A 25,502-nucleotide genomic window follows, 5' to 3' on the forward strand; every position below is an offset into this window, starting at 1 on the left:
AACTCATCCACATCGGATTCTCCCATCAAAACTGGGGGAGTCAAAGATTATTTTTTAAGGGAATCACATTTGGAGGGACACCTACATATTTTATAGATCGAAGTTCCTTCTGATTAGATCCTTTATGTAAATTGATGAAATTCATTTAAATAGTGGTGAGTTGAAGAACATTTCTGAACTTCACTTTGGAAAATAAATGTGATTGGTGGAGATGACTTCCGGTTTGCATACAAGCAGGGCTGGATAGCAAACCATCTTCCTGTGGTGGGAGGAGGAGAGTGATTGTTCTCTCCTTTACAAGGTTCACAAACCAGACTATTATGTTCACAAAGCCACTTGCAGCAATGTTTATGACAGTGTATGATAGGGCAGGACGGTCACAGCTTCACAGAAAGGATGAGGCTTCAACATCCCCTGATCAAAAAAAGGAGCTAGCGTCATCAGCCTAGATCCAGAGTTTGTGAAACAGGGTTGTTGGCAATAAGGGAGTCAAAAACATTTCATGAATCTTTGGTAAAAACCAAAAATGGTTCACTAAATGTACAGCTGTGGTTCACAAAGCAAAATAGGATTAGTATCACTTTAGGGTTATGAACTAGAAAACTGGTTGCATAACCCAAAAGCTTCAACGCATGGATATTTATCAGCTATGGTTCCAAACAGCATTCACAAAAAAATTAAAAAAATAAGTTAAAAAACAATTTCTAAACTGAAAAATCAATTAAAATAAAACAATATGAAACATCATGGCTGAGACATGCGAACCAAAAAACAATGAAATTGCCAAGTGCTGGGATGCTTGCAGGTAGCCATGCGCTTTATAAAGCCTTAAACCTAAACCTAATTATGGTTATAAGCAATGATGGACCCGAACACCCAAGATGAAAATAAATAGAAATACGCATATATCTAACAGCGCTAGGGTGTGGGTAGTGCTGATACCAATAATAAATGTGTTTGTGTTTTGCATTTTATGTCTCTTACTATGTATTATACATGCCACATGTTATATGCCATTTCTCATATGGGTCTGGTGGTTCATTAGACTAATGCACCCTCTCCAGAAACTTGTGTTTGACTTCACGGTTGCAAGTTCAAATCCCAGTGGGTCCACTAGCCTTTGATCCTACTGAGGTAAATACAATAAGTACCACTGGTTTGGGTAATAATAAACACCTGTTATTCAGTGCTATGATTCCCAAGGCATGAGCGTGTTTTTACAAATCGATGTGCTGTTAGGAAAGCTTTGTAGTATGGCAGTGAATTCTTTACTAACCTTTCAGGAGAGCCTGGAGGATAGCGACATCCACTTCCTGTGCACCTCCCTTGTCCTCTCTGAAGATGGTGAGCAGCTGGCTCATGCGCACAATGTCCTGGATCTGGAAAGTAATGCAAAAATGTTGGAATGAGCCCTAATGTGCTGTCACAGATTGAGACGATCAACCATAAATAATAGCTGGGATTTAAAGGAGATGATGTTGAATAAATATCCTGTTCACCTCATATTATGACAGCTTTCCTGCCTCGCTCATGAGGGACGGTGGCAGAGATGAACATCCCTCATCTTGCTGGAGCAGCAAGGTTGCTCCCTGAAATTTACATGCTGAACTTGGTGGCAACATGCTTCCGTAAGGAGTGAGTGCTATGTCATTGCATGACAGATTGTAACCACATATTTTCAGGCAGCAAGCACCATGTAGGTACATGATTTACATATCCAGAGAGTTCCATAGGCCTGGAGCTCATCACCGTAAGGATTCTTACCCTGAAGATTGCCCTTCAATGACATGGTTGGATGTTTTGAATTGTGGGACCCTTGGGACCTTGCAGTTGGAGACAGTTTGCAGGGGTACCTGGCGACTAGTTTCCACCACGGATTCCCTTTTTGTTATCAGCTTTTCATTTTTCAAACATTTCCAGAAGAAAAGGGCCTCAGTTAGGAAGGAAGATACCTTAGGTGTTGCCGACAAAACAGGTTGCTCTTGACCTCAGGATTTTTCCAGGAAACTGTTAGACCGGTCAGTCTTAGGGTGGTCTTCTCCAACGCCTTTGTCTACTTACCTCATCATTTTTGCTGAAGTTCGTTTTTGTTGGACTAGGGTCTCTGTGCAATTTACCACTGCTAACCATTTCTAAAGTGCTTGTGCTCACTTCCCTAAACATGGTTTGAATGGCAGATACCCAATTGCCATACTTAGTTTACTTACAAGTCATTTGTAGAGTGGTATACCCTATACCACTGCCTGTAAATTAAATGGTACACAAGGCCCTGCAGCACTTATTCTGCCACCCACCTAAGTAGCACTCAAAAACATGCCCCAGGCCTTCCATTGCAGCATGAATGCAATGTTATACTATCATGCCGACCTAGCATTAAAACCCCCTTGCCAAGCCTTAAACTTCCCTTTAATTACACACGTGTCCTAATGTAGGCCCTAGGTAGCCCACAGGGCATGGTGCTATGTAATTAAAAGGTTGGACATGTACTTTTAGGTTTTACATGACTGGTCGTGAAAAACTCCTAAATTTGTTTTTCACTGAGGCCTCTCTCTCATTAGGATAACAATGGGTATTCCTTATTACATTTAATAAGCTGCAATTCCTAATTGGGAGCAGGTTGATATATCATGTTTGGTACCAAGGATTTTGCAATGATAAACCCTCTTTTATGGAAAAGTCAGATTTTTCATTACAATTTTGGAAATGTCACTTTTAGAAAGTATACATTTTCCTGCCCTTTTATGCATACAGTCTGTCTTGGGTCGCTTGACTGGGTGTAGCTGAAAGACTGAGAATTCCTTCCAGACAGGCACAGTATAAAGGGATTAGGGGTGCCTCAATGGGCAATCCACTGGCAGGATGAGAGGGTGGAGATGAGCACAACCTGTGCTGTGCCTTCACACAAAGGGCCTAACAACCCTTTTTTGTCACTACAATCGGCTTCGAGCCAGGCTTCACCAGAGAAGTGGTGTCTGACAGGGGGACCAACTTCATGTCTGCGTATAAGAAGTCAATGTAAAAGGAGCGTGGAGTTACAAGTTTTCTACACCCTACAATCCTCCAACAAATGGGCTTGTAGAAAGATTCAAAACGACCCTGCAGGGCATGATTATGGGCCTGCCTGAGTGAATGAGGCTGAAGTGGGATGTCCTCTTGCCATGCCTGCTCTTTGCCTACAAGAAGGTGCCACATAAGGGGGTTAGAGTTAGCCCCTTTGAAACTCTATATCGATATCCTGTTAGCGGACCTCTTAGTCTGGTAAAGAGGGTGGGAGCAAGTTTCCAAGAAACCCCCCAGGATATAGTTAGCAACATGCTAACCTTCAGAAACCAGATGGCCAAATTCTGTGAGAAAGCTTCTGAGAACTTGGATGCTAGCCAGGAAGTTATGGAGGGATGGTATGACCAGACAGCAACCCTTGTGGAATTTCAAGCTGGGCCCAAAATGCCAGTAATGGTGCCTGGGGAGCCCAGGACCTTCCAAGACTGTTGGACTGGACCTTATTAGATAGTTGTGAGAATGGGGCAGGCCACCTACCTGGTGGACCTCAAGACCCCCAGATGCCCCATAACGGTCCTAAATATCAACTGTCTCAAGCCACACTACGACATGTCAGAGTTCACCATTCTGCTGGTGATAGCTGAAGGGGAGTAAACCTCCCTCTGACCTCCTGTCAAAGGAGAGAGATGGATCAGTGTAGGGTGGCAACTTCTCCCCTACCTTGACCCCAGAAAAGCAGACAGACTATCTCCATTTGTTGGGACAGTTTGCCTCACTATTTTCCCTCACTCCTGGGCTTACATATCTTTGTACTCTTGATATTGACACCGGAGACCGCCACCCAGTCAAAAACAAAATATACTGACTGTTTAATAAAGTGACGGCCAGCATCAAAGAGGAGGCCTTTAAGATGTTAGAGCTAGGGGTGATTGAGCACTCCAGTAACCCCTGTTCAGCAAATTTCTGATGGTAACAAAAGCTGCCCCACCAGGCAAAGCCCTAGAACTCCTGCCTGTGTGGACTACAGTGTGCTCAGCTCAGTTACTGAAGCTCACCACATCACCAGGGCAGATTAGCTCATTGATAGATTAGTAGCAGCCAAGTTCCAAGGCACTTCTGATTAACTTCAAGGTTCTGGCAGATTGCCCTAAATGAAGGGACTAAAGAGAGGTCAGCCTTTTCTCCTCCAGAGAGCCACTTTGATTTTAAAGTGAAGCCCTTTGGAACAAAAAATGCCCCTGCCACCTTCCAGAGGTAGGTAAACCAGGTCCTTGCTGGTACGGAGGCCTTCAGAGCCTCTTACTATGAGGACATAGCTGCCCTATGAGGACATAGCTGCCCTATGATGACATAGCTGCCTTCGGTAGCAGATGGAGGGACCACCTCTTTCAATTGCATGAAGTGCTTCAGGCCCTTTTAAACTCTGGTCTGACTATCAAGGGCAGTAGGTGCGAGCTAGGGCAGGAGTCTGTGGTGTACCTGGTACGCCTGGTGGCTGGGGGTATTGTGCAGCCCTCCAGGTTAAGATAGAGACCATTTGGGCCTGGAAGCCCCCAAAAACTCAAAATTAGGCGCGGGCATTCTTGGCCCTCACAGGTTAATATAGGAGGTTTATCAAGGTATATGGCACCTATGTTGCTCCCCCTTGATGGAACGGACTATCAAGAAAAAGCCCAGAAAGGTGATCTGGGCTGAAGCTTACCGGAAAGCAGGTCTTCCTCATTCAGGTGATATGCACAGCCCTTGTGCTCAAGACACCTGGATTTTCCAAAGAGTTTATAGTTTTGGCAGAGGAGGGGAGCAAAATCCTCGCCTCCAAGTCATTAATAGAATTGAAAATTCTTGAGGCATTTTATAAAAAATGTGTTTGTGGTGGAAGTAAACATCCAAGCAGTGTACTAGGCCTCACGTTGAGAGATTAAAGTAAAACATGCATGCAGTGTACTAGGCCTCACGCTGAGAGATTAAAGTAAAACAAGCATCAAGTGTACTAAGCCTCAAGCTTAGTGGTGGAAGTAAAACATGCATGCAGTGTACTAGGCCTCACGTTGAGAGATTAAAGTAAAACATGCATGCAGTGTACTAGGCCTCAAGCTGAGAGATGAAAGTTAAAACAAGCATCTAGTGTACTAAGCCTCAAGCTCACTGGTGGATGTAAGACAAGCATCTGGTTTACTAGGCCTCACACTGAGTGGTGGAAGTAAAACAAGTATCATCTCTGGGTAGGGTGCCCTTGGAGTGATGGAACAATGCTGCGCATTCAGCTGTGGGCTGCATCTCTTGAGTGGTAAAAGTAATCCACACTCAGGATGCCCGCCTCTGGAATGGCCGCACTTTGTGTGATGCTCCTAAATGTCCATCCAGCTGTAGAGGGGGGTCTCACCTTCTTAGTCCAGGCGATAATCTGCTTTTCATTGAAGGTATCCGTAAAGAGACTATGCAGCTTCTCCGTGATCAAGGCGACTGTGATTTTTGAAGGGTTCATATCAGCCACCTGAGCTATGACGTCAGCAACACGCCCTGAGCCCTCCACAATCACACATGGCGTGTTGTTAATCATGGAGTTGTGAATAGTCTGAAATGAAGCAAAATGTGGCTTTTAGGAAGAGACACTGCAACGGGCACACACACACTCCAAGCAAAAGACTTGGTTGCATTACTTAACCTAGCCCCAAAGCCTATTACTACCAAACGGGGAAGAAGGCGTCCCCATTTCCTCACTCATCCCAATCTTTCCAGGACATTGTGGTACAAGTGCCTGGCCACACCATCCCTTCTGCTTCAGTCCCTGCTCTTCCAGGCTACGACCAGCCACCTCTTTCCATTCCAATCTAGAAATATCTACAGCAAGATCAACCCACGGAGAATGACTCACGCTAGCTTCTTAAACCCCATGGCTGTTTGGAGTTAGAACAGCAGACATTCTGTGCTCACACAGCACAACATGACCCTCCACCCTGGCAGCCCAGGGTGCAGTATAGCGGTGAGACCAAGATCAAGGGTAGAAAGAGGTACAGCAGGGGAGCACAGGGTGGAGTGCAGCAAGAGGTACACTATGAAGTGCAGTTGGGGAGCACAGGATCATGTGCAGCAAGAGGTACAATATGAAGTGCAGCAGGGGAGCACAGGATCCTGTGCAGCAAGAGGTACAATATGAAGTGCAGCAGGGGAGCACAGGATCCTGTGCAGCAAGAGGTACAATATGAAGTGCAGCAGGGGAGCACAGGATCATGTGCAGCAAGAGGTACAATATGAAGTGCAGCAGGGGAGCAGCAGGGGAGCACAGGATCATGTGCAGCAAGAGGTACAATAATAAGTGCAGCAAGGGAGCTCAGGGTGGAGGGCAGCAAGAGGTACAATATGAAGTGCAGCAGGGGAGCACGGGATCATGAGCAGCAAGAGGTACAATATGAAGTGCAGCGGGGAGCACAGGATCGTGCAGTAAGAAATGCAAAATTAAGTGCAGCACCAGAGCACAGCGTGTTGTACAGAAGGGAAACACAGGTTCACGCGAAGCAGGGGGGCACATGGTAACATGCAGAAGGGAGAAGAATATGAAGTGCAGCAGGGGAGCACAGTGTGCAGTGGAGTACAGTGTTATGTGCAGCAAGGGAGCACAGCAGACTGCATCAGAAGAGCATAAAATTATGTGCATTAAAAAGGCACAAGATGAAGCACGGAAGGGGTCAGATGGGGATGTGTTCACAAAGACTATGGGGTATTGTGCCCTAGTAATGCAAAAATAATAATTGTGTGTTGTATTTGAGGAGAGCACACAGTGATGTACAGTTCATTTGCAAAGACTGGTGCACTTTAAGGCGGCTCCTGGTAATCTGCAGGAAGGGACCCAGGCAGGTGAATATGGTGATATTGAAAAGGAAACCCATGACTTATTTCTGGTTAGCATCATTTGGTATGCTGGAATTGCTAATCATATACCTATAATGGTAAAAGCAACCCTACACAGTCCACAATGCCATGTTTTTCTGTTAGATTTGACATGAACTACAAAGCGGCCAAGGAAAAAAAATACAAAAAGACCTTTCTTCTCTCAGACTATTTAACATGCTTTGCCAATGTAAAACTCTCTATTTTTTGGTGTCTTTCTTTAAGCTCAAATGAGTCACTTGAGTAACCTCTTCATGCATTTCAATTGACTGTGCTCATCTGAAACACCTTCCATCCGACATAAAGAGCCACATGCAACAGGAAATAGGATACAAGAAAGATAAGAGGTTCACTGAATTGATCTTGTGTCCCAGGCAATGCATTGCCAATCTCAAATGATTTCTGTAAAGACCACATGAATCTTATGTTGGCAAATCTAATGTTGGGGAAATGGGTTACTGGTTGAGGGGGTTAAAACCCTACTCAAGCAGCAACCACAATCACTCATGGTAAAGCCCATGCAACCCCCAAATTAACCTGTGACTAACGCTCTAGAGGTACTGTTGGTGACCTCAGAGTGATGGCCTCTGGGTATTGTGTGGCGTGGCCAACCAAGAGCAGGATAAACCTCTTGCCTAAAGCGGTCTTGTGTCCAAGGGACCAACAATATTGATGCCCACTCTTTTAAAGAGAGTGCCAATGACAGGCAAGGGAATCAGGGTAGCTTTCAACTTTTGCTCTGCTTTTCTGACTGGCTGGCAGGTTGGACAATCCCACAGATTGTATCCCAGTCTTTCTTCATCTGGGCCCAGTAGAAGTGGGGGTCAAGCCTGGCAAAGGTCTTGTTCTGCCCCAGATGTCTTCTCATGGATATGTCATGAGCTATTCCCAGTTGGAAGTCCCTGTAACACTGGGGGACCACCAGCATAAAGGATGCCCTGGGTCCAGGAACCTTAGGCTCACTGTATTGGAAGTCATTCTCCCACTAGATAACGTGCTCTCCAGAGTAATCACCTGCTGCCTGAGGCTCAGCTTGTAGCATCAAGCCCTCTACGGTTGGGCTCTGTGTACGTGCCTTGCAGAATTCCTTCTTGGTCAGCCCATCCTCAACTTGTCATCCAGCAAGCTCAGGCAGGTTTTTAAGGGGGGGCAATATCCTCCCCAGTAGGTTCAGTGGTGGCTTCCTCAGGAGCCACGTCAACCTAGCCATGAGAACTCCAGGAGCTGGTTTCCCACATCCCCAGCCCTTCCTCCTCTTGGCAGCTGCCTGGGCCATTTATTTAGGCTTCCTTTACTCCCCTCTTGGGCACCAATGAGCCGTGTGGACATACAGACCAATTCAGGCAAATCTAACATCTGGAGGTCTGGCCAGAGCTCCACATCCTTCCATACAGTGTGCTCTAGGCCATTGTCAAACAGACAATTTACAGCTACATTTAGAGAACCTGAGACCCCCCCCACTCAAAGGGAACCATAGCCATTGGGCAGTCTCTCTCTGTCTGCGGCTATTACTTGGTGGAATGTACCAGGTATGACATGCTCTGAGGACAGCAGATACTAGACACTAGCCATATTGGCTCCTGTGTCTCAGAACCCCCACCCTGTGTCCATTGATGATGCATTTGACAGAAACAGGATTGTGGAACCATCTCACTAACCCTTAGGGACCCTCCTCCCCAAGCGCCACACTCAGGAGCCAAGGTGTCTTCCCCAACGTGGGGGATGTGCCCTCTTGCTACATTTGGTATCTCCCTTGGAATGCCCATACTTGTAGCACTCAGTACTCTGAGGGATGGACCTCTCTGCCTGTTTATCAGAGAACCCTTTCTTCCTTGGCACATATTGGGATTGGTTACTTTGGGGGCCTTTACAAAACTCTGTATCTTTAAGTTTTTATCCCCCTCTTCTTTCTGGTGTGGCCCCTGACCACCATTCTTTGTACCCCCCTTCCCCTCCCCTCAGATAGCTTCTCAACCCTGGTTCAGAGCCAGTGGTCCACATCCTTAGCAAGCCCCCGGGGGTCATTGAGTTTACAAAAATCGAATCATTAGAACTATGGATATGCAGTTTCAAAGTTTTAAGTGAAAGTAGTGCCTAGAGTCACAAAGCACCAACTGTGGTTATGTGGTCACGCCAGACCGGTACATAGTCACAAGTTCAGGCTGGCTGCGATGGAGCACAGGCCAGACAGAGGGATGAAGTTAGGCCAGCTTAACAAAGTACCTTAAATCCTGGATGCAGAGCTTTGCAAGATCCTGTGTCGAGGTTGCGTAATGTAGTGGCGGTTCCGAGGTGCTGCAGAGCGATTTGTGTCTTATGACCTAACCTCCTGGTGATTACGGAAGACCTAGGATTATGACTATTTGTTTCTACTTGAAAGTCCGTGGTACTGACACACATTACTCACGATTTACGCCCTGACGAAGTTCCAATCGGAATGAAACGCGTTGGCTGATGTCCTCAGTTTTAAATGGAAAAATAATAAAGAATATATTTTTGGAATACATTGGAAGGTAATTGATTTCATTATGTTGCATCATCCTTCTCCTTATGAACTGTAGGTGTCGGGTATGTTGGTGGAGGGTCAGGAGTTTGCTTATGTATACCGGTCCTCCGTTGTGCAGGGCTTTCTTTGCATGGGTCAATATCTTAAACTCTTCTCTCATCGGGATCTGGAACCAGCGTAGTTGTGGATCCATCTTGGTAGGTCTAAAATTATTCTTGACGAATGGCTCTGGTGCTGGAGGGGTGTTTTAAAAGTGCGACTAGCGGGCTGATGCCCGGCCCAAGTCTCCCTCCCCTTTAACCACCATTTTCAAGCACGTTCATAGTGCATCTAGCGATACTTACATCCAGGGTGCCTGGACCTCCTTCCAACACCACACACACAATGGGGATCTTCATGTCCTCCCCTAGAACAGAAAAACTATTCGTTAACGAATGAAACAAAGCCAATCATGGAAAAAATACACAACAAAACCTGCCTACGCAAGAAGAAATGCATTACAGTAAGAAACCAACATTACAATAGAGAAAAGACATCGATAGTGAATAAAACACAGAGCTAGCCATAAAACAGAAAAACAAACTGTTAGATAAAATACAAATCCACCCCTGCAATAATAAATGCATTACTGTGGTATTAAAATGCCCCTAAATCATGGTCATAGAATGAAACAAAAAGGTACGACACCCCTGACTTTTCCTTTGCATTGGTGCTAAAAAAAGCTGCCTTGCGCCAACACAGACACCTTTGAGCCACAGTGCAAGGGTGCCTGTGTTGCAGGGATGATTCCCTGTAATGCAGGTATCCTTGCACCATGGTGCAAGGGTGTCTGTGTTGCAGGGAATGATTGTTTATGTGCAGGAAGGGACACCTTCCTGCACAAACAATATTTAAATTTAAATGTATGGGACTTGTAAAGCGCACAGCTGCCCGTAAGCGTCCCGGCGCTGAAGAACGCTGGGGAACCCGTCCTGGCTTTCCCTGTGAGATGGTCCCTTCTGGGTATCTCCAAGGTGAAACCAGGCATTCCCGGCATCTGTGGGGGGCCGTTGTAGAGATGAGGCAAGCTTAATGCCCAGAGTTGCAGAGTGTGATCCCTGGTTAGAGTAGGCACCGAGGCGAGAATTGTCGAGTCCGCTGACCCTGGTCCATGTAAATGTAAATGTAAATGTACAGGAATTTATATAGCGCAAATCACCGAGTGGTTTCTAAGCGCTTGCTTAGGGAACCCGTCCTGGTATTCCCCTGTGAGATAACCCCAGCAGGGTATCCGCAAGGTGAAAGCCAGGCATCCCGCCGCGAGGGGCCGTTGTGGAGATTAAGCAAGCTATTGCCCAGAGTTGCAGAGTGTGAACCCGTGAATCGAGTAGGCACCGGAGCGAGAATTGTCGAGTCCATGCACATTTTAGGACTCAAGACCCCGCCGAGCCGGGAATTGAACCCTGGTCCCGGGCTGACCTCTGCGTCCAGGTCTGCCTCCTCTAACCAGTGAGCCACACATCTCCAGCGCATTGCTGGCGTTGTCGTAAGCATGACCCTGCAGCGTCGGGAATTGAACCCTGGTCCCGGGCCGTTCTCTGCTTCCGGGTCTGCCGCCTCTAACCAGTGAGCCACACCACTCCACAGGCAATTTTCTCCTATTTGTGCTGCAGAATGCAGCACATATAGAAAGAGCAAAAATGAGGAGAAATAAAAGTATGTGCCAATCTAACACCTGCTTTTCAGTGGTGTTAATTTTTTTTGTGCTGCCTCAGATTTACAGATCTTTGAAAATCTGGGGCAGCATCAAAAAGGAACGGGTGTTACGGTGCACCGTCCGCAGCGATACCAACTGCATGCCCCCTTGCTGCAGATACCTGCGAGAAAGGGGACGATATTTTAACTGGAAATATGGAGCAGGGCATTGTGCCTCTGGAGTGTCAGAAAAAGCGACGTTGGTGATACAAACCCCTTGTAGATATGCCCCCAAGTTACTTAATCAGCTGGAGACAGTAGATCAACCTCTTAACTGTCGGAGACTATCGTTTATTAGTTATAAGCAACAGAGCGATTCTCTACTGCACTAGGTTATCCTTGTTTACCTACATTCATATTTATCTGTCTACTTATCTGTTCTGTCTGTCTACATTAATCCATTTATCTATTGATACTGGAACTTGGAGCTTTGAAATACAAGGACTCTTGAGGCACAGGGATCAGGGAAAAAGAGAACTGCAGAGACATCACTTACTCGGTTGCTGGATTTGAAAAATGACTGCTGCTTCGGAAACATAGGACCTTGTCCCAAGTTTAAGCACTTTGCTGAGGATTTCAGTATTGTGCTCATTATTATTCAGGTGGAATTCAACACTCTGGTCTGTGGACTAAGTATTAAGGGGCAGATTTACAAGCCCCCTGTGACAACTTTATGCCGCTGTTGTGTCCTTTCTGTGACGCAGTGGAATCGTAAACAATGCACCACGATGCAACATATTGACAACGGGATGCATTTAGTGAGATGCGTCACGTTGTAAAGCCCTGTGCTACATTATACCTGCATCAGGTATAATGTACGCAGGGTGGGCTTTCCATCGCAAGGAAGCCTCGTAAAAAGGGACGCAGTGAAATCTACAAGATTTCACTGAGTTACTTTTACGGCACTATTGTGTCAAAACCTTGCGCCTGATTGAAGCAGGTGTGAGGAGTGAGCAGCATGATGAGAATAGGATTACCTGACCATTGCTGGAGTTGCGTTGTGCTTACGACAACGCCAGCAATGCGCTGCCTTTCTGCCAAACGATGCATCACGCATATGTCTATTCTTGTGGCACAGTGCACTGCATTGTAAATGTGACGCATCCATTGTGGCGCAGGGCTTTTTTTCCATCATGCAATATAGTTGAAGCATCTCTGCTAATATGCAGAGATGCACCAATTCTTTTAAATCTGCCTGTTGCTTTCCACCTTATAAATATGATACTCGCCGCCATCTACATATTTGTCGGATCACTCTGGGACTTCATGACATACAATTTCATAACTTGTTGTGACATTATTGGCTTACTGCATATGACAAATGTTCTATAACAATCTATGGGTCATTACTTCTGGACTGTGGTTGAAATCCCTCTAGATAGCCCTGAAGAAGTTATCTTGACAAAACTCATGTTGGTTCATTGCAATCACAAAATATTAGCAAATCAATTGGTTCCACTCTTTGCATACTGAGTATGTGGACACTTATTTAATGGTGTGTCGTAAATTGTAATTCAGTGTTAGAATAAAAACTTTTTATATTTTTCTAATTAAATGTACATTGTTTGTCCAAAGCTGGTGTGTGCTCCAGACAAGGTTGGATTCATATGTTTGAGATTTGTTTAGTTATCACCTTATTTACAATTCTTGGTAGCAAGGGTGTAGTCTGTTGAAGCACCAGATCGAATTTAAATTTGGTCCCATGTAACATTGACCACTACTACTGAGGTTTGTGCTGTTATTTTCCACTGCTACCCTCATGATTGTTTAGGCTTGGAAACAAAAACTAACCACCTAGGTTGTTGAAAGGGCACAAATTCAACTGGCCCTACACAACAGAACTGCAACAACTAACACAAGTTATGCGGAGGGCCTCCAGACTTGAACCTCCACTGTGAAACCACAACCCACTACACATTTGACATTCAGACGGTTTAGATATAATTGTTTACAGATGCATATCCACACACACCACCTACGTGCTGCTATTAGGGGTGGGTGGAACTCGTGGAATTTGACTGTGTGGAATTCCGCAGAGTGATGTTAAAATTCCTTGAGATTCCGTGAAGGTCTGGCAACAGGTGGAAAAACGCAGATTGCACTGCTCTTGCTGTGATTTAGCACCAAGAGCATATTCCGTGATGGAAGATCAGTGCTATTGGCACACACCAGAGGGAACAGATACTTGAGTAGATTTTGCTATTGATCAAGTAGATTTCCTACTCAAGTGGCAGGCTTCTGACCGCGAATGGTTGCGACCACCCACATTAGAAAAATCTCACTAGATGTCCTACTAGCAGCTGGATATCATGCTAGGGGACTCCAAAGCTCGCACTCGCCAACTTCCTGTTCTGGAGATGCATGTTAGAAAATAAAACTATGTAGTGATTGGCAGAATTTGGCCCGAACTCTGTTACAAGAGTAATGCGGGGTCACCAAATTTTCACCAATTCAGTCGGCGGAACGGAATACTTCGCCCACCCCTAGCTGCTATTCCATAGCTTCCAAACCACTCAGTTGCAACCAAAGGCTGAAATCTGGGGAAATGTAATGCACTCCAATACTCTTAGGTAAAGCTTGCGCAATATAGAAGCTAGCAAAAGAGGACGAGTCAGCAACTCCTGCTCCCAGAACGAGGCTGACCTAGAGTGAAGTAAACCACCATTCTCAGCGTTTCATGGAATTTAGAAGCTTCCGGGTTCAATACAGACAGCTGATGATCATGTCAGGTCTGTGATGTTAAGCTGGGACGGAGGTGCGCCACAAGAAAGCATAGTAACAGCATAATTGGGGAGCCAGGGCACCACCAATAGTTGTGATTGCTGGGTAACCACTGCTTGGGCGAGGACGAGATATTTGCCTACTGCCTTTATCGTGACACTTCTTTATAAATCAATTAGGCTTATAACCATCATTGGCTTTTCACTCTAACCAATTTAGACCTACTATGTTGGTCATAAGCCTTCTCATAAGGCAACTGTCAGGAATACAGTGATAAAATTACAAATATGTACAAAAAACAGTTGTAAAAATAAAATCCCCACTTATAGAGCTTAATAAGAATTACCATAGTGCAAATCCTCTAACTACATGGTTTGTTCAGGTGGATCCCCAACAACAAAACCCTTGCTTATAACTGTTCTGCAGGATTCCACAAAATACCTGCCTAGGGGCTTAAACACAGTGTAGCTGTTTCACATTAACATACCGGGGTCCATTAGGATAGCGGGCGGTGGCACCACCGCGGTGGTGGTGGTGGGCGGAACAATGCCTTTTTCCGCCCATGAGCAGGGGTACTCACGTCCGCCCCATTAGTATAGTAAAACATAGGTAATTTCCCGTCCGCAGCGACGCGCACCGCCATCAAAGTGCGCCGCCACCGTGGGAGCCAATGGAGACTTACCGCCGTGCGGAATGATGTCCGCCCCGCTCCATAAATTAGGATGGCACAAACAAGCAGACGCACCGCAGCAGAGACACCGCCCAACCTGACACGGCGGAAACTCAACAGCGGAGCGCGATAGCAGAGACCCGGTCATGAGCGCCATGGACCCAGCCATACATATGCATCCGGTCATCAAATGGGCCGCCACGGATTACGCCGCAGGTACACAACTACTCAAAAACACACAGGCCGACACAGGGCCCAATTCCACTACAGACACCCTGCTGGGGGTCACAACATATCCACAAGGGCACCCACACATGACCCGCCTGCCACCATTTACCCCTCTGCATCCGGGACACACATGGACTGCAAACTAGCAGCAACGTTCCGTTCCAGCTCACGTCACCGCCGCGGCCAACACATGCGCACAATGCAGAAGGCAGGGCCAATCCCAGGTTTGGGCAGGGCACAAAGCCCACAGGGACACACCACCCCCAACCACACAGCAACACACCCCATCAAGTTACAGGCCAGGTGCCCATCCTGTGCACCCCCATGCACAGCAACAAGCAAGCACAATACACACCCTGGACCACACAACAAACAACCAGGGAGACAGCCACTGCAGGGGTGGCTGACAAGGAACATACACCACCAGTGTCAATCACACTGAAGGCTGCCAATACTTCCCAGCACAAATACACACAAACAAACACACACCCTGGGTGTAGATACAAACAGAACACCCACAGGGAATCCTGAACAGATGCCTGCCCAAAAACACAAACACCACAGGAACACACACACAGAACCACATCAGAAACAGATATACCCTGTCAGCCAAACTGTGGAAGGGCAATGGGAGCCCAAACACAACACAAGTGCACAACATCACTCAAGAACAAAACACAAAACATAGCACAAATCACACAAGAGGGCCACCTGCACAGAACCACACTGCCACACCAAACCAACCACACATTCACGTGAAAGCAAAAATCAACACACCACAGGACATCAGGGGATGCACATCAGTCAATGCCAAGGCCACATACACACAGCACTGTATGCACAACAAGCAGTCTGTGCACACCAAGCACAACAGCTACACACAGATATGACTGATGCAACCTCAACACACCACAAATCGGCACAGCACAAATTCAACAGCACACACCTGAAGTGAAGCAATACCACATCCAACACACATACATCCAACACAACAGGATGCACCACTCAGGGATACAAGTGCACAACCATCTTCACCAGATAACTGGGCAGCACACGTAGCTGAAGTGAACATGAACAATCCTCACTGACAAATAGCATAAGAACATCACACATGAACCATTGGGGCAATGTCCAGAGTGGAACAACACTCTAGGCCCAAGAACTGCACCACAAGGCACAGTCTCACAAATCAAGTGATGGGGAGGCACATACACATGTAAACCAAGGGGATAGCTGACATCCAAGACACCTGACGAGCATGTCAGTAGTAGACATGCAAGTGTTGTACCATACACAAATAGAGGGAGTGCAGACCTACAATGGCCAGGCACAAGTGGCACACATAGGTAATGACAGGGCACCACACACACCATGCCATGCAGGAGGATAAAAGGCACCACGTGCCTGCAATGCATGACCAACACAATGCCATTGAGGAGCAGCAGGGCCACACAGTCTACACAAACACTCAAGACCCGTTGATCATCAAACACAAAACTGAAGTGCAAGTCACCCACTTTGCACACCCATAATTGACAAAAACAACAAGGAAGAGTCACACAGAACTGCATGGACACCAACACAGTGCACAACAGACAACTCACACAAGTGCTTACAATCATTAATGAAAGGGGAGGACAATCCAAACATGCACACAACTCCTGGGTGAGACATGGGTGGCTATCACAATCCAGGGGCACACGCACATCCACTACCACCACAAAGTCACACCCTTCACACTGCACGCCTCTTCACCACCCAAGAGCACACATCTCATGTAGTCCAGGGGAACATGACTAAGGGCCAACACAAAATGACCATACACATACACAGCTGGGCACAGATACAGGAATAACACATATTGCATGACCTTGCCCAGCCTGCATGCAAACATGTGCACACCATCACACCCTGTGCTGGTAGTGTACCCCAAGTTCACATGGCAACAACATAGCCAACAATCGCAAACCACTAAAAAGAGAACTGCATGACAGGAAAAAGAGGCAACACAGATAACACAAGTATCAGTGTCTGAATGGACTGAAGACCCTGTCACCCCTTTTCAAAAATGTGATGCGGGCAAACACCTTGGTAATGTTGAAGTCACACAGAGCATGGGGAACAAGCAACACAATTCACACACCAAAATAACTTTAGTCCAACACAGCAGATCAGCAGGGCCAGGGTCAACTACAGGGCACCCATCAAGTACATCAGAAGCTGCACAGGCAAGGCCAGACCAGCAGTGAGTGACAAGGCCAGTGGGCATGGGAAAGTGCAGAGTCAGGACATGAGAAGCTGCACAGGCAAGGGCAGAGCTGCAGTGAACAACAAGGCCAGTTGCCAGGGTAGCTACCACGATTTGGGTGGCGAAGCATGCCCACCGCCATCTACACATGTCTCCATGCCAATGGCTAGCGCACTTGTGAAGGGGGTGGTGCTGGTGTCACACCGCCGGGGCCAGGCGGTAGCTACTGCGATTTGGGTGGCGGAGCATGCCCACCGCCATCTACACATGTCTCCATGCCAATGGCTAGCGCACTTTTGAAGGGGGTGGTGCTGGTGTCACACCGCTGCATCCAGGCGGTAGCTACCACGATTTGAGGCACATCCTTAGGCAATTTCCATCGTGAACTCTGCATCAGTACACAGCAGCAACATGGTTAAGGGCACATAATCGGGCACGCAATGCCATTATTACATATTATACACAGGTGGGCGTACGTTATGTGTGAGGCACATTGGTCTGTGGTACCTCCCATGTCACTTAGGCATTTGATGGTTTATGATGCTACACAGTGTTAAGCGGGTGTGAATAATGTGTAAGGAATCAATGTGTTGTGTGTCAGTGCTGACCTTGACAATGCTTGTCCCACTGTATGGTGTTGGCACTTACTTGGGCTTTCATTTCAGCTCATGCACACAAGTGACATTTTTACAGCTACTGTGATCATTGGGTTTTGCATGTGTGCCAAGTTAAATAGATGCATTCATGTGTGACAGTTATAGTAGATAAGTATGAGAATGTCATGGTCCTTTTACACGTTGTTGGATGGTACGGTACAAGGCGTGCTCCTGTGTAATGTGTGTTTCAGTATGGGTGCATTCACATTGACCAATGTGTTGTTTGTGGCAGTTGTGTATTGTTAATGGAGAGGTGTGTCCTCGGTGTGTATCAAATGTCCACCCATGTGACCTGGTGTGCCACGCATCCCTCATGGGAGTCTTTGCTTTACCGTCACATCCTTAACCGTATGTGCAGTGTCCATCTCAGGATGGTTGTCAGTGACATTTGTCCATTTACATCTCAACTAGGAGGATGCCTAATCTCATACGTCACCTGACAGTGCTGAAGGACATGGGGGATATAGTGATCATTCGAAAATTCCGCCTCGACAGACCGACACTGAAGACCCTTTGTGATCTGTTGGAGCCCCACCTGCAGCCTCATCGCCACTACCCAACAGCACTCACACCCACATACAAAGTGATTGCAGCCCTCCACTTTTTTGCAACTGGTTCCTTCCAGGAGACTGGCCAGCGCTGCAGGGATGTCCCAAACCATGTTCATCCTGGTGCTGAGGGATGTTCTTGCAGCCATGATGTTATACAAGGATCGATCCATTTCCCTAGAGGAGCAGAATTGGCCGGTGTGAAGGGAGACTTCTATCCCCTTGGGCACATCCCGCATGTTGTTGGTGCCATTAATTGCACCCATGTAGATCTGGTGCCACCACAGGCCAGTGAGCACATTTTCAGGAATCGTTAACATCATTCAATCAATGTGAAGGTGGTGTGCCTTGCGGACATGACCATACCACATGTGTTTGCAAAATTCCCCGGCTCAGCCCATGATTCGTACATCCTGAGGAACAGCATTGTGCCCCGGATGATGGCAAATCTGGTTCCCGAGCGTGCTTGGATTGTGGGCGAGTATGCCTAGTGATATGGTGTGCTGTGTGTGACCTGCTGCCCTCTGCCTGTGCAACATTGCAATGCGTGTTTGTCATTCACAGGTGACTCTGCATATCCCAGCCGTCTACCACTACGGAATCCCAGGACCCGCTGACGTCAGGTACAATGAGGCCCATGGCAGGACCCGACGTGTCATTGAGCGGACTTTTGGCCTACTCCAGTCAAGATTCCGCTGCCTTGACAGGACAGAAGCACTGGCATACTCGCCTGGGAAGGTCTGCAAGATCGTTGTGGCATGCTGTATGCTGCACAACATGGCCATTCACAAGGGGATCCCCCTGCTCCTGGATGATGAGGACACAAGACCCCCGCCTGTTCAGGGCCCTGAGTCCAGTGATGAGGACAGTGGAGAGGAGGAAGGAGTTGACATGCGTCAACAGCTCATCACCCGCTACTTCACTTGAAGGTGGATGACGAGGTACGACTTGTACATTGTCAGCTGCAATTGCTGTTGTTGTGAAGGGCTAGGTGCGGATGGTACAGACAGCAACATGTTGAGTCACCTGTGTGTAGAAATGTGGAGGTGGCATTTCACATGTGAACGTATACAGAACTGTTTGGTGACACTTGCTGCACATTGTGTTGTCTGCCTGTAGACTTACGTGGATGTTTTGTGTTGTATGAGCACAGAAGTAGCGGTTGCACACCATAATTAATCAATTTACTCGTGGTAATCTATTTTTAACTGGTTTTGCGTGCTGACTGGTGACCGTGCCTCGCTGCACGTGTGTACTTCATGTGAAAAAAGCAACAATGAGATGCTGCATCCAGTCGCACAGTTTCAAAGGAAAGATTTCCAGCTTTTTGTAGAGTTCAAAGTTTCATTCTTTATTCACAATTTGTTCAGCTTGACTTCATGTCTTGTGTCATGTCTGTGATGCCACACTAACACCAGTGACTGTTGTTCAGTTGTGTCTCCCTAGGTGCCTCGAAATTCTCCAGGACTGCATAGTGTACATCTTTCGGATACGTCATGGACAATTACAACACTGTAGATAGTGCAGTAAAAACCAAAGTGCACAAATTCAAGTGTGTGAGGTATTTTATTTACAAAATTGACATGAGGAGTGCGGGCATATTTATATGAAGGTGATGGAGCAGTGAGTTGACAGTCATGGTAGAGGAGATGCAAGAGTAGACACCACATGGATGTGGTGAACCAGTCCAACAGACAGGTGCCATTCACAAGGCAGTGTGGGGAAGGACAGTCCAAACAGTTGATGCAGTGGCGAAGAGGGTTGCCATGAGGGCTGGCTCCGTGACTGGCGTGTGTCTGGTGCTTTGTCTCCATAGACTTCCAGGATCTTCTTTGACCACCCCTGGATCGCTTTAGCGGGGGGGGGCCTGCTGCATGGCCAGCGGTGTCTGAGGACTTACCCCTCTCTGTGGCTGCAGGGTATGAGGGTGCACGGTCTTCCTGCAGCACAGAGGGGGTGGAGGTGTTTGGGACGCAGGCCTGTCCCTCAGTAACGCCACTTGCTGGGCCATGAGATCCACCATTTGTCCCATGCCGGTGTCGATGGACCTCTTCAGCAGGATGAGCACACGCAATAGTTCGTCAGACCGGTCACTTTGTCCCTGGACCTGTTCATATGCCCCGATGACTCTGGTGAAGTGGTCCAGGAATGGTGTGCCAACCTCCTGAGGTCTGGTGGTGACCCTGGCCCTCCCACCTGCCCTGCTGCTACGGACCTGTTCCTTTGCCACTGTGGCTCCACGCACACTCTCCCTGCCCTCCACAGTTGTTGTATCCTGGTCATCCCCTGGGACAGGGAGGGTGCTGTAGGTGGTACTGGTGGCAGCGGTGGAGGTACAGGCCGTGACTGCAGGTGTCTTCAGGGGTCTGCTGTGCTGTTGCAGCAGCTGTGGTGGGGGCTGGATGGGGGCCTGGTACCTGTTTGGCCCAGTTTGGCCCTGGCACACCAGATGGGCCGGCCTGGAGCTCATCATCCGAAATGTCCTGGGAGTCAACACCCGAGAGTCCATGTACCGGGGTGGAGACTGGTTCTGCTGGTCGTTGTCCCCAGCAGCAAGTTCTTCATCTCCTGTGGATTAGATGGTGAATGTTCAGTGTTGGGCACTGTGCAAGTATTCTGTTAGCGGAATGTAATCGACTGTCTGTACACTATACAATTGAGCGATCTTCACTATTATTATGAATACCAATACTGGGCATAATTACATGGTGCAGAGGAACATCAATCACTCATGCATGTCATGTATCAATGCACTGCATGCAATTGCTGCTGTGTGTAGTGATGCAAGTCTCCCACCCCCAAACAGGCCTCCCAGGAAAGATGGATACCTACCTGTTAGGTGAAGGTGTACAATGCAATGGCTTCCAGCTGCTCCTGGGTGGGGGAGGCCTCTATCCTGCTCAGGTGTGGGACAGGGGGCATGGTGGGAGTGGTAGTGCAGGCCTCCTTCCACCAAACAGGCCTCCAAGTGAAGATGGCTACCTACCAGTGAGTTTGTTTGGTGTACTGCAATGGCTGACACTTGCTTCTGGGTGGGGGAGGGCTCTATCCTGCTCCGGTGTGGGACAGGGGGCATGGTGGGAGTCGTGGTACAGGCCTCCCTACCCCAAACAGGCCTCCCAGGCAAGATGGATACCTACCTGTTAAGTGAGGGTGAACAGTGCAATGGCTTACACTTGCTTCTGGGTGGGGGAGGTCTCTATCCTGCTCAGGTGTGGGACAGAGGGCATGGTGGTAGTCGTGGTACAGGCCACCCACAAGCCAGCCTCCCAGTGAAGATGGCTCCCTACCTGTGAGTTTGTTTGGTGTACTGCAATGGCTGACACTTGCTTCTGGGTGGGGGAGGGCTCTATCCTGCTCAGGTGTGGGACAGGGGGCATGGTGGGAGTCGATGTACAGGCCTCCCTACCCCAAACAGGCCTCACAGGCAAGATGGATACCTACCTGTTAGGTGAGGGTGAACATTGCAATGGCTGACACTTGCTTCTGGGTGGGAGGGAGGGCTCCATCTTGGTAGGCTGTGGGACAGGGGCCATGAGGGGAATACTGATACAGGCCTCCCTCCCCCAAACAGGCCTCCCAGCCAAGATGGATACCTACCTGTTAGATTAGGGTGAACAGTGCAATGGCTGACATACTCCTGGGTGGGGGAGGGCTCCATCTTGGTAGGCTGCGGGACAGGGAGGCATGGTGGGAGTTGTGGTACAGGCCTCACACCCCCAAACAGGCCTCCCAGGCAAGACGGCTACCTACCTGTTAGGTGAAGGAGAACATTGCAACGGTGTTTGGGTTGTGCAAGGAAGCACTTATCGGTGTGTTGGTTGACAGTTTGTACTTACCAGCCTCCACTCCCCCGGATACTCCTGTGAGACTCTCAGGATGCAGGATGGCAAGCACCTTCTCCTCCCATGGTGTGAATGTTTTCTGTGGGATGGGAGGGCCACTGCCAGTCCGGTTAGCCAGCTCCCAGTTCTTACTACTCTTCTCTGACAACCCTCTTGAGATCATGCCACCGCTTCATGATCTCCTTCTTGGATCGCGGGGTGGTCCCTACTGCATTGACCCTTTGAACTATCCTTTCCCACATTTGTGTCCTTGTGGCTAATGGTGTCTGTTGGACCAGGCTACCAAACCGTTGTGGTTCCACTCTCACTATCTCACTGACCATGACTGTCAACTCACTCTGAATTTCGGAATTTTCTTTGCTGCCACGGTGCGTGGTGTATAAGGAGTTTGTGGGTGCAGGGGTGGGTGTGGTGTTGAGGTGTGGGGTGTGTTGTGTGGTGGGGGATTGTTGGTGCTGGTGTGATGATGGTTGTGGTGTGTGTGCGGTGTTATTTTGCCTCTCCTGTCAGATCTGGTGTATGCCCTTCTCTTCTGGAGTGTTGCCAAGGATTGTGATCAATGAAGGGGCTGGTTTTATGCTCAGCTGTGTGAGTGTGTCCAAATGGGATTTTGATGTCAGGTGTGTTGTGGGAGTTGTCCTGGGAATTGTAGGTTTGTTTGGCATTTGTTTTTTCATTGGTATGCGTTTAGTGTGTATGGGGGCATGGCTACTTTGATTTGTGCAAATTTGGCTTTGCTGCGGTGTTTATTAATCGTCCGCCATGTTTTTCATGTATCGTCCGGTGCGGTGGCTATGCTGCAGCTCTTCCGCTGTCTCTCCCATTCACTCCTGTGTGCTACTGCGGCGGTGGGAAAGAGCGCATCGTGCCGCGAGACCATCGGGGATATCCTAATTTCCCGTGCGGTGTCTCCACTTTGCTTGCGCGGGTAGTAGCTTTTCTACTGCTTTTCCGACCGGCGCGGTCGTTTTTTGGACGTCACTGCCTGTGTCAAGCAGTTTTGGTCCGCCCCCTACCGCCGCGGTCGGTCTTTTTTGCCGGATGATCCTAATGTGACCGATGGTTCATCCGCGGAACTGGCGGGCGGTTGTTTCCCGCCTCCATGGCGGTCGGGGTGGTTTTCCACCCGCTATCCTAATGAGCTCCATAGTTTTCACAATAAGTAACTCAGGTCTACTTGCTTTGTCATAACCGATAATTGTAAATACGGCACACAAGGAATCAGACATAACATTTCCAATTGAATCAATATGGCCTGTAACTTGTCACTATATACATCACAGCTCTACTGAAGTGTGTATAAGGTGCCAACCATCGGGCATATGTTCCTCAAATTACAAACATGTCGAATAAAACATGATAATTGACAAAACAAACAACCTCTCTTAACAGGAATCATCACATTAAAATTTTGTTCACGGGTGTAGACATCCTTTACAACGCATGCATTACAACGCACGTACAAATACAACGCATGCTTTTCCAACACATTGGTAAGTATTGTATGGTAAGCGTTTAACTTTGAGAATGTATGTTTAATAATATAATAAAATATTAATATATAAATATTTTTTATGAATGTTATTAATAGGTAGGTATCAATATTGTTATTATTTCTGATATTATATTAACTAATTTAAGGAATAAGTATATTTTGTTGGTAAAGTAATACTCCGGTATGAATATTAATACTAACTTGTTATTAATTATGTAGAAATTGATAGAAAATGTTAGTTTTATTTGTAGGAAAAAAATGAATACTCCGGTATTTAATTTCTTAATAAATAGTTTATATTTATGATAATTATAGGATTTATTTCATGGATACAGTATAATTTTTGGAAAATTAATATTCAGGTATTAATATTAATTGTAAGTAGTTTGTTATGTAAAAAGGAATAGAAAATATTCTTTGACGTTTTTAAAAATAGTAATGTTAAAATAGGTTCTGTGATATTTAAATATTATGATGGGTAAGTTTTTAATGGGAAAATAAAAAATTTCATATATATATATATATAAATATATATAAATATAAATATATATATAAATATAAATATATATATATAAATATATATATATAAATATATATATATAAATATATATATATAAATATATATATATAAATATATATATATAAATATATATATATAAATATATATAAATAAATATATATATATATATATATATATATAAATAAATATATATAAATATATATATATAAATAAATATATATATATATATATATATATATATAGAGCAAAGCGCCAAGCGTATTTAGAGAGGGCTCACCACGACACACCCTGACCCTCCGGTCTCTGCTTGCCTTCCGAAAATCTGACTCCCTCCTCAAGGTTGAAAAGAAGTCCGACGCGTTTCGGGGCAGACACGCCCCTTCTTCATGGACGCTGCACACAGACACATGAACTCACCCAGCTGATTTAAACGCCATTTATTTAAATCTTGTCCGCCCTAAGTGGGTGTGGTTTGTGGTGCTAAGCCGCCAGGGATGCTGGTAGCTGTAGTTCTCAGGTGAGTTATTAATGATCCTTAAGTAGGTTGTGCCGCTGTACATATCAATTGTCATCTGGTTCATTTCCTTCAGTAGGAATTAGGTGGGCAGGCTGCGAGATTGTAATTTCCCATGGATGAGTCGCGCTGGCAAGCGAGGACAGAGTGTCCCCGCCACAGTCCTCGCCAGGCGAACAGTAATTCTGCACCTGGCGAGGACTGTGGCGGGGACACTCTGTCCTCGCTTGCCAGCGCGACTCATCCATGGGAAATTACAATCTCGCAGCCTGCCCACCTAATTCCTACTGAAGGAAATGAACCAGATGACAATTGATATGTACAGCGGCACAACCTACTTAAGGATCATTAATAACTCACCTGAGAACTACAGCTACCAGCATCCCTGGCGGCTTAGCACCACAAACCACACCCACTTAGGGCGGACAAGATTTAAATAAATGGCGTTTAAATCAGCTGGGTGAGTTCATGTGTCTGTGTGCAGCGTCCATGAAGAAGGGGCGTGTCTGCCCCGAAACGCGTCGGACTTCTTTTCAACCTTGAGGAGGGAGGTTGTCAGATTTTCGGAAGGCAAGCAGAGACCGGAGGGTCAGGGTGTGTCGTGGTGAGCCCTCTCTAAATACGCTTGGCGCTTTGCTCTCTACATTTTCACGGTTTGCCGAAACCGAGAGAGGGGCTCCACGTCGTCAGGCGAACAGTAATTCTGCACCTGGCGAGGACTGTGGCGGGGACACTCTGTCCTCGCTTGCCAGCGCGACTCATCCATGGGAAATTACAATCTCGCAGCCTGCCCACCTAATTCCTACTGAAGGAAATGAACCAGATGACAATTGATATGTACAGCGGCACAACCTACTTAAGGATCATTAATAACTCACCTGAGAACTACAGCTACCAGCATCCCTGGCGGCTTAGCACCACAAACCACA

General features: G+C 47.0%; 1 protein-coding gene across 2 annotated transcripts in view; it reads right to left on the reverse strand.

Moving 5' to 3' along the window:
• LOC144773609 (transient receptor potential cation channel subfamily M member 2-like) overlaps positions 1-25,502 on the reverse strand; it is a 1,291,174-nt gene that overhangs the window by 990,863 nt on the left and 274,809 nt on the right. For both annotated transcript variants that reach the window (XM_078658751.1, XM_078658750.1), the window contains exons 8-10: positions 9,739-9,800; positions 5,384-5,575; positions 1,277-1,379 (exon numbers count right to left, since the gene is read on the reverse strand). In XM_078658751.1, the coding sequence (XP_078514877.1) occupies positions 1,277-1,379; positions 5,384-5,575; positions 9,739-9,800 (357 nt within the window). The remainder of the gene's footprint in view (positions 1-1,276; positions 1,380-5,383; positions 5,576-9,738; positions 9,801-25,502) is intronic.

This window comes from Lissotriton helveticus, chromosome 8 (assembly GCF_964261635.1).
Source record: "Lissotriton helveticus chromosome 8, aLisHel1.1, whole genome shotgun sequence".
In the NCBI taxonomy this organism is placed as follows: domain Eukaryota; kingdom Metazoa; phylum Chordata; class Amphibia; order Caudata; family Salamandridae; genus Lissotriton; species Lissotriton helveticus.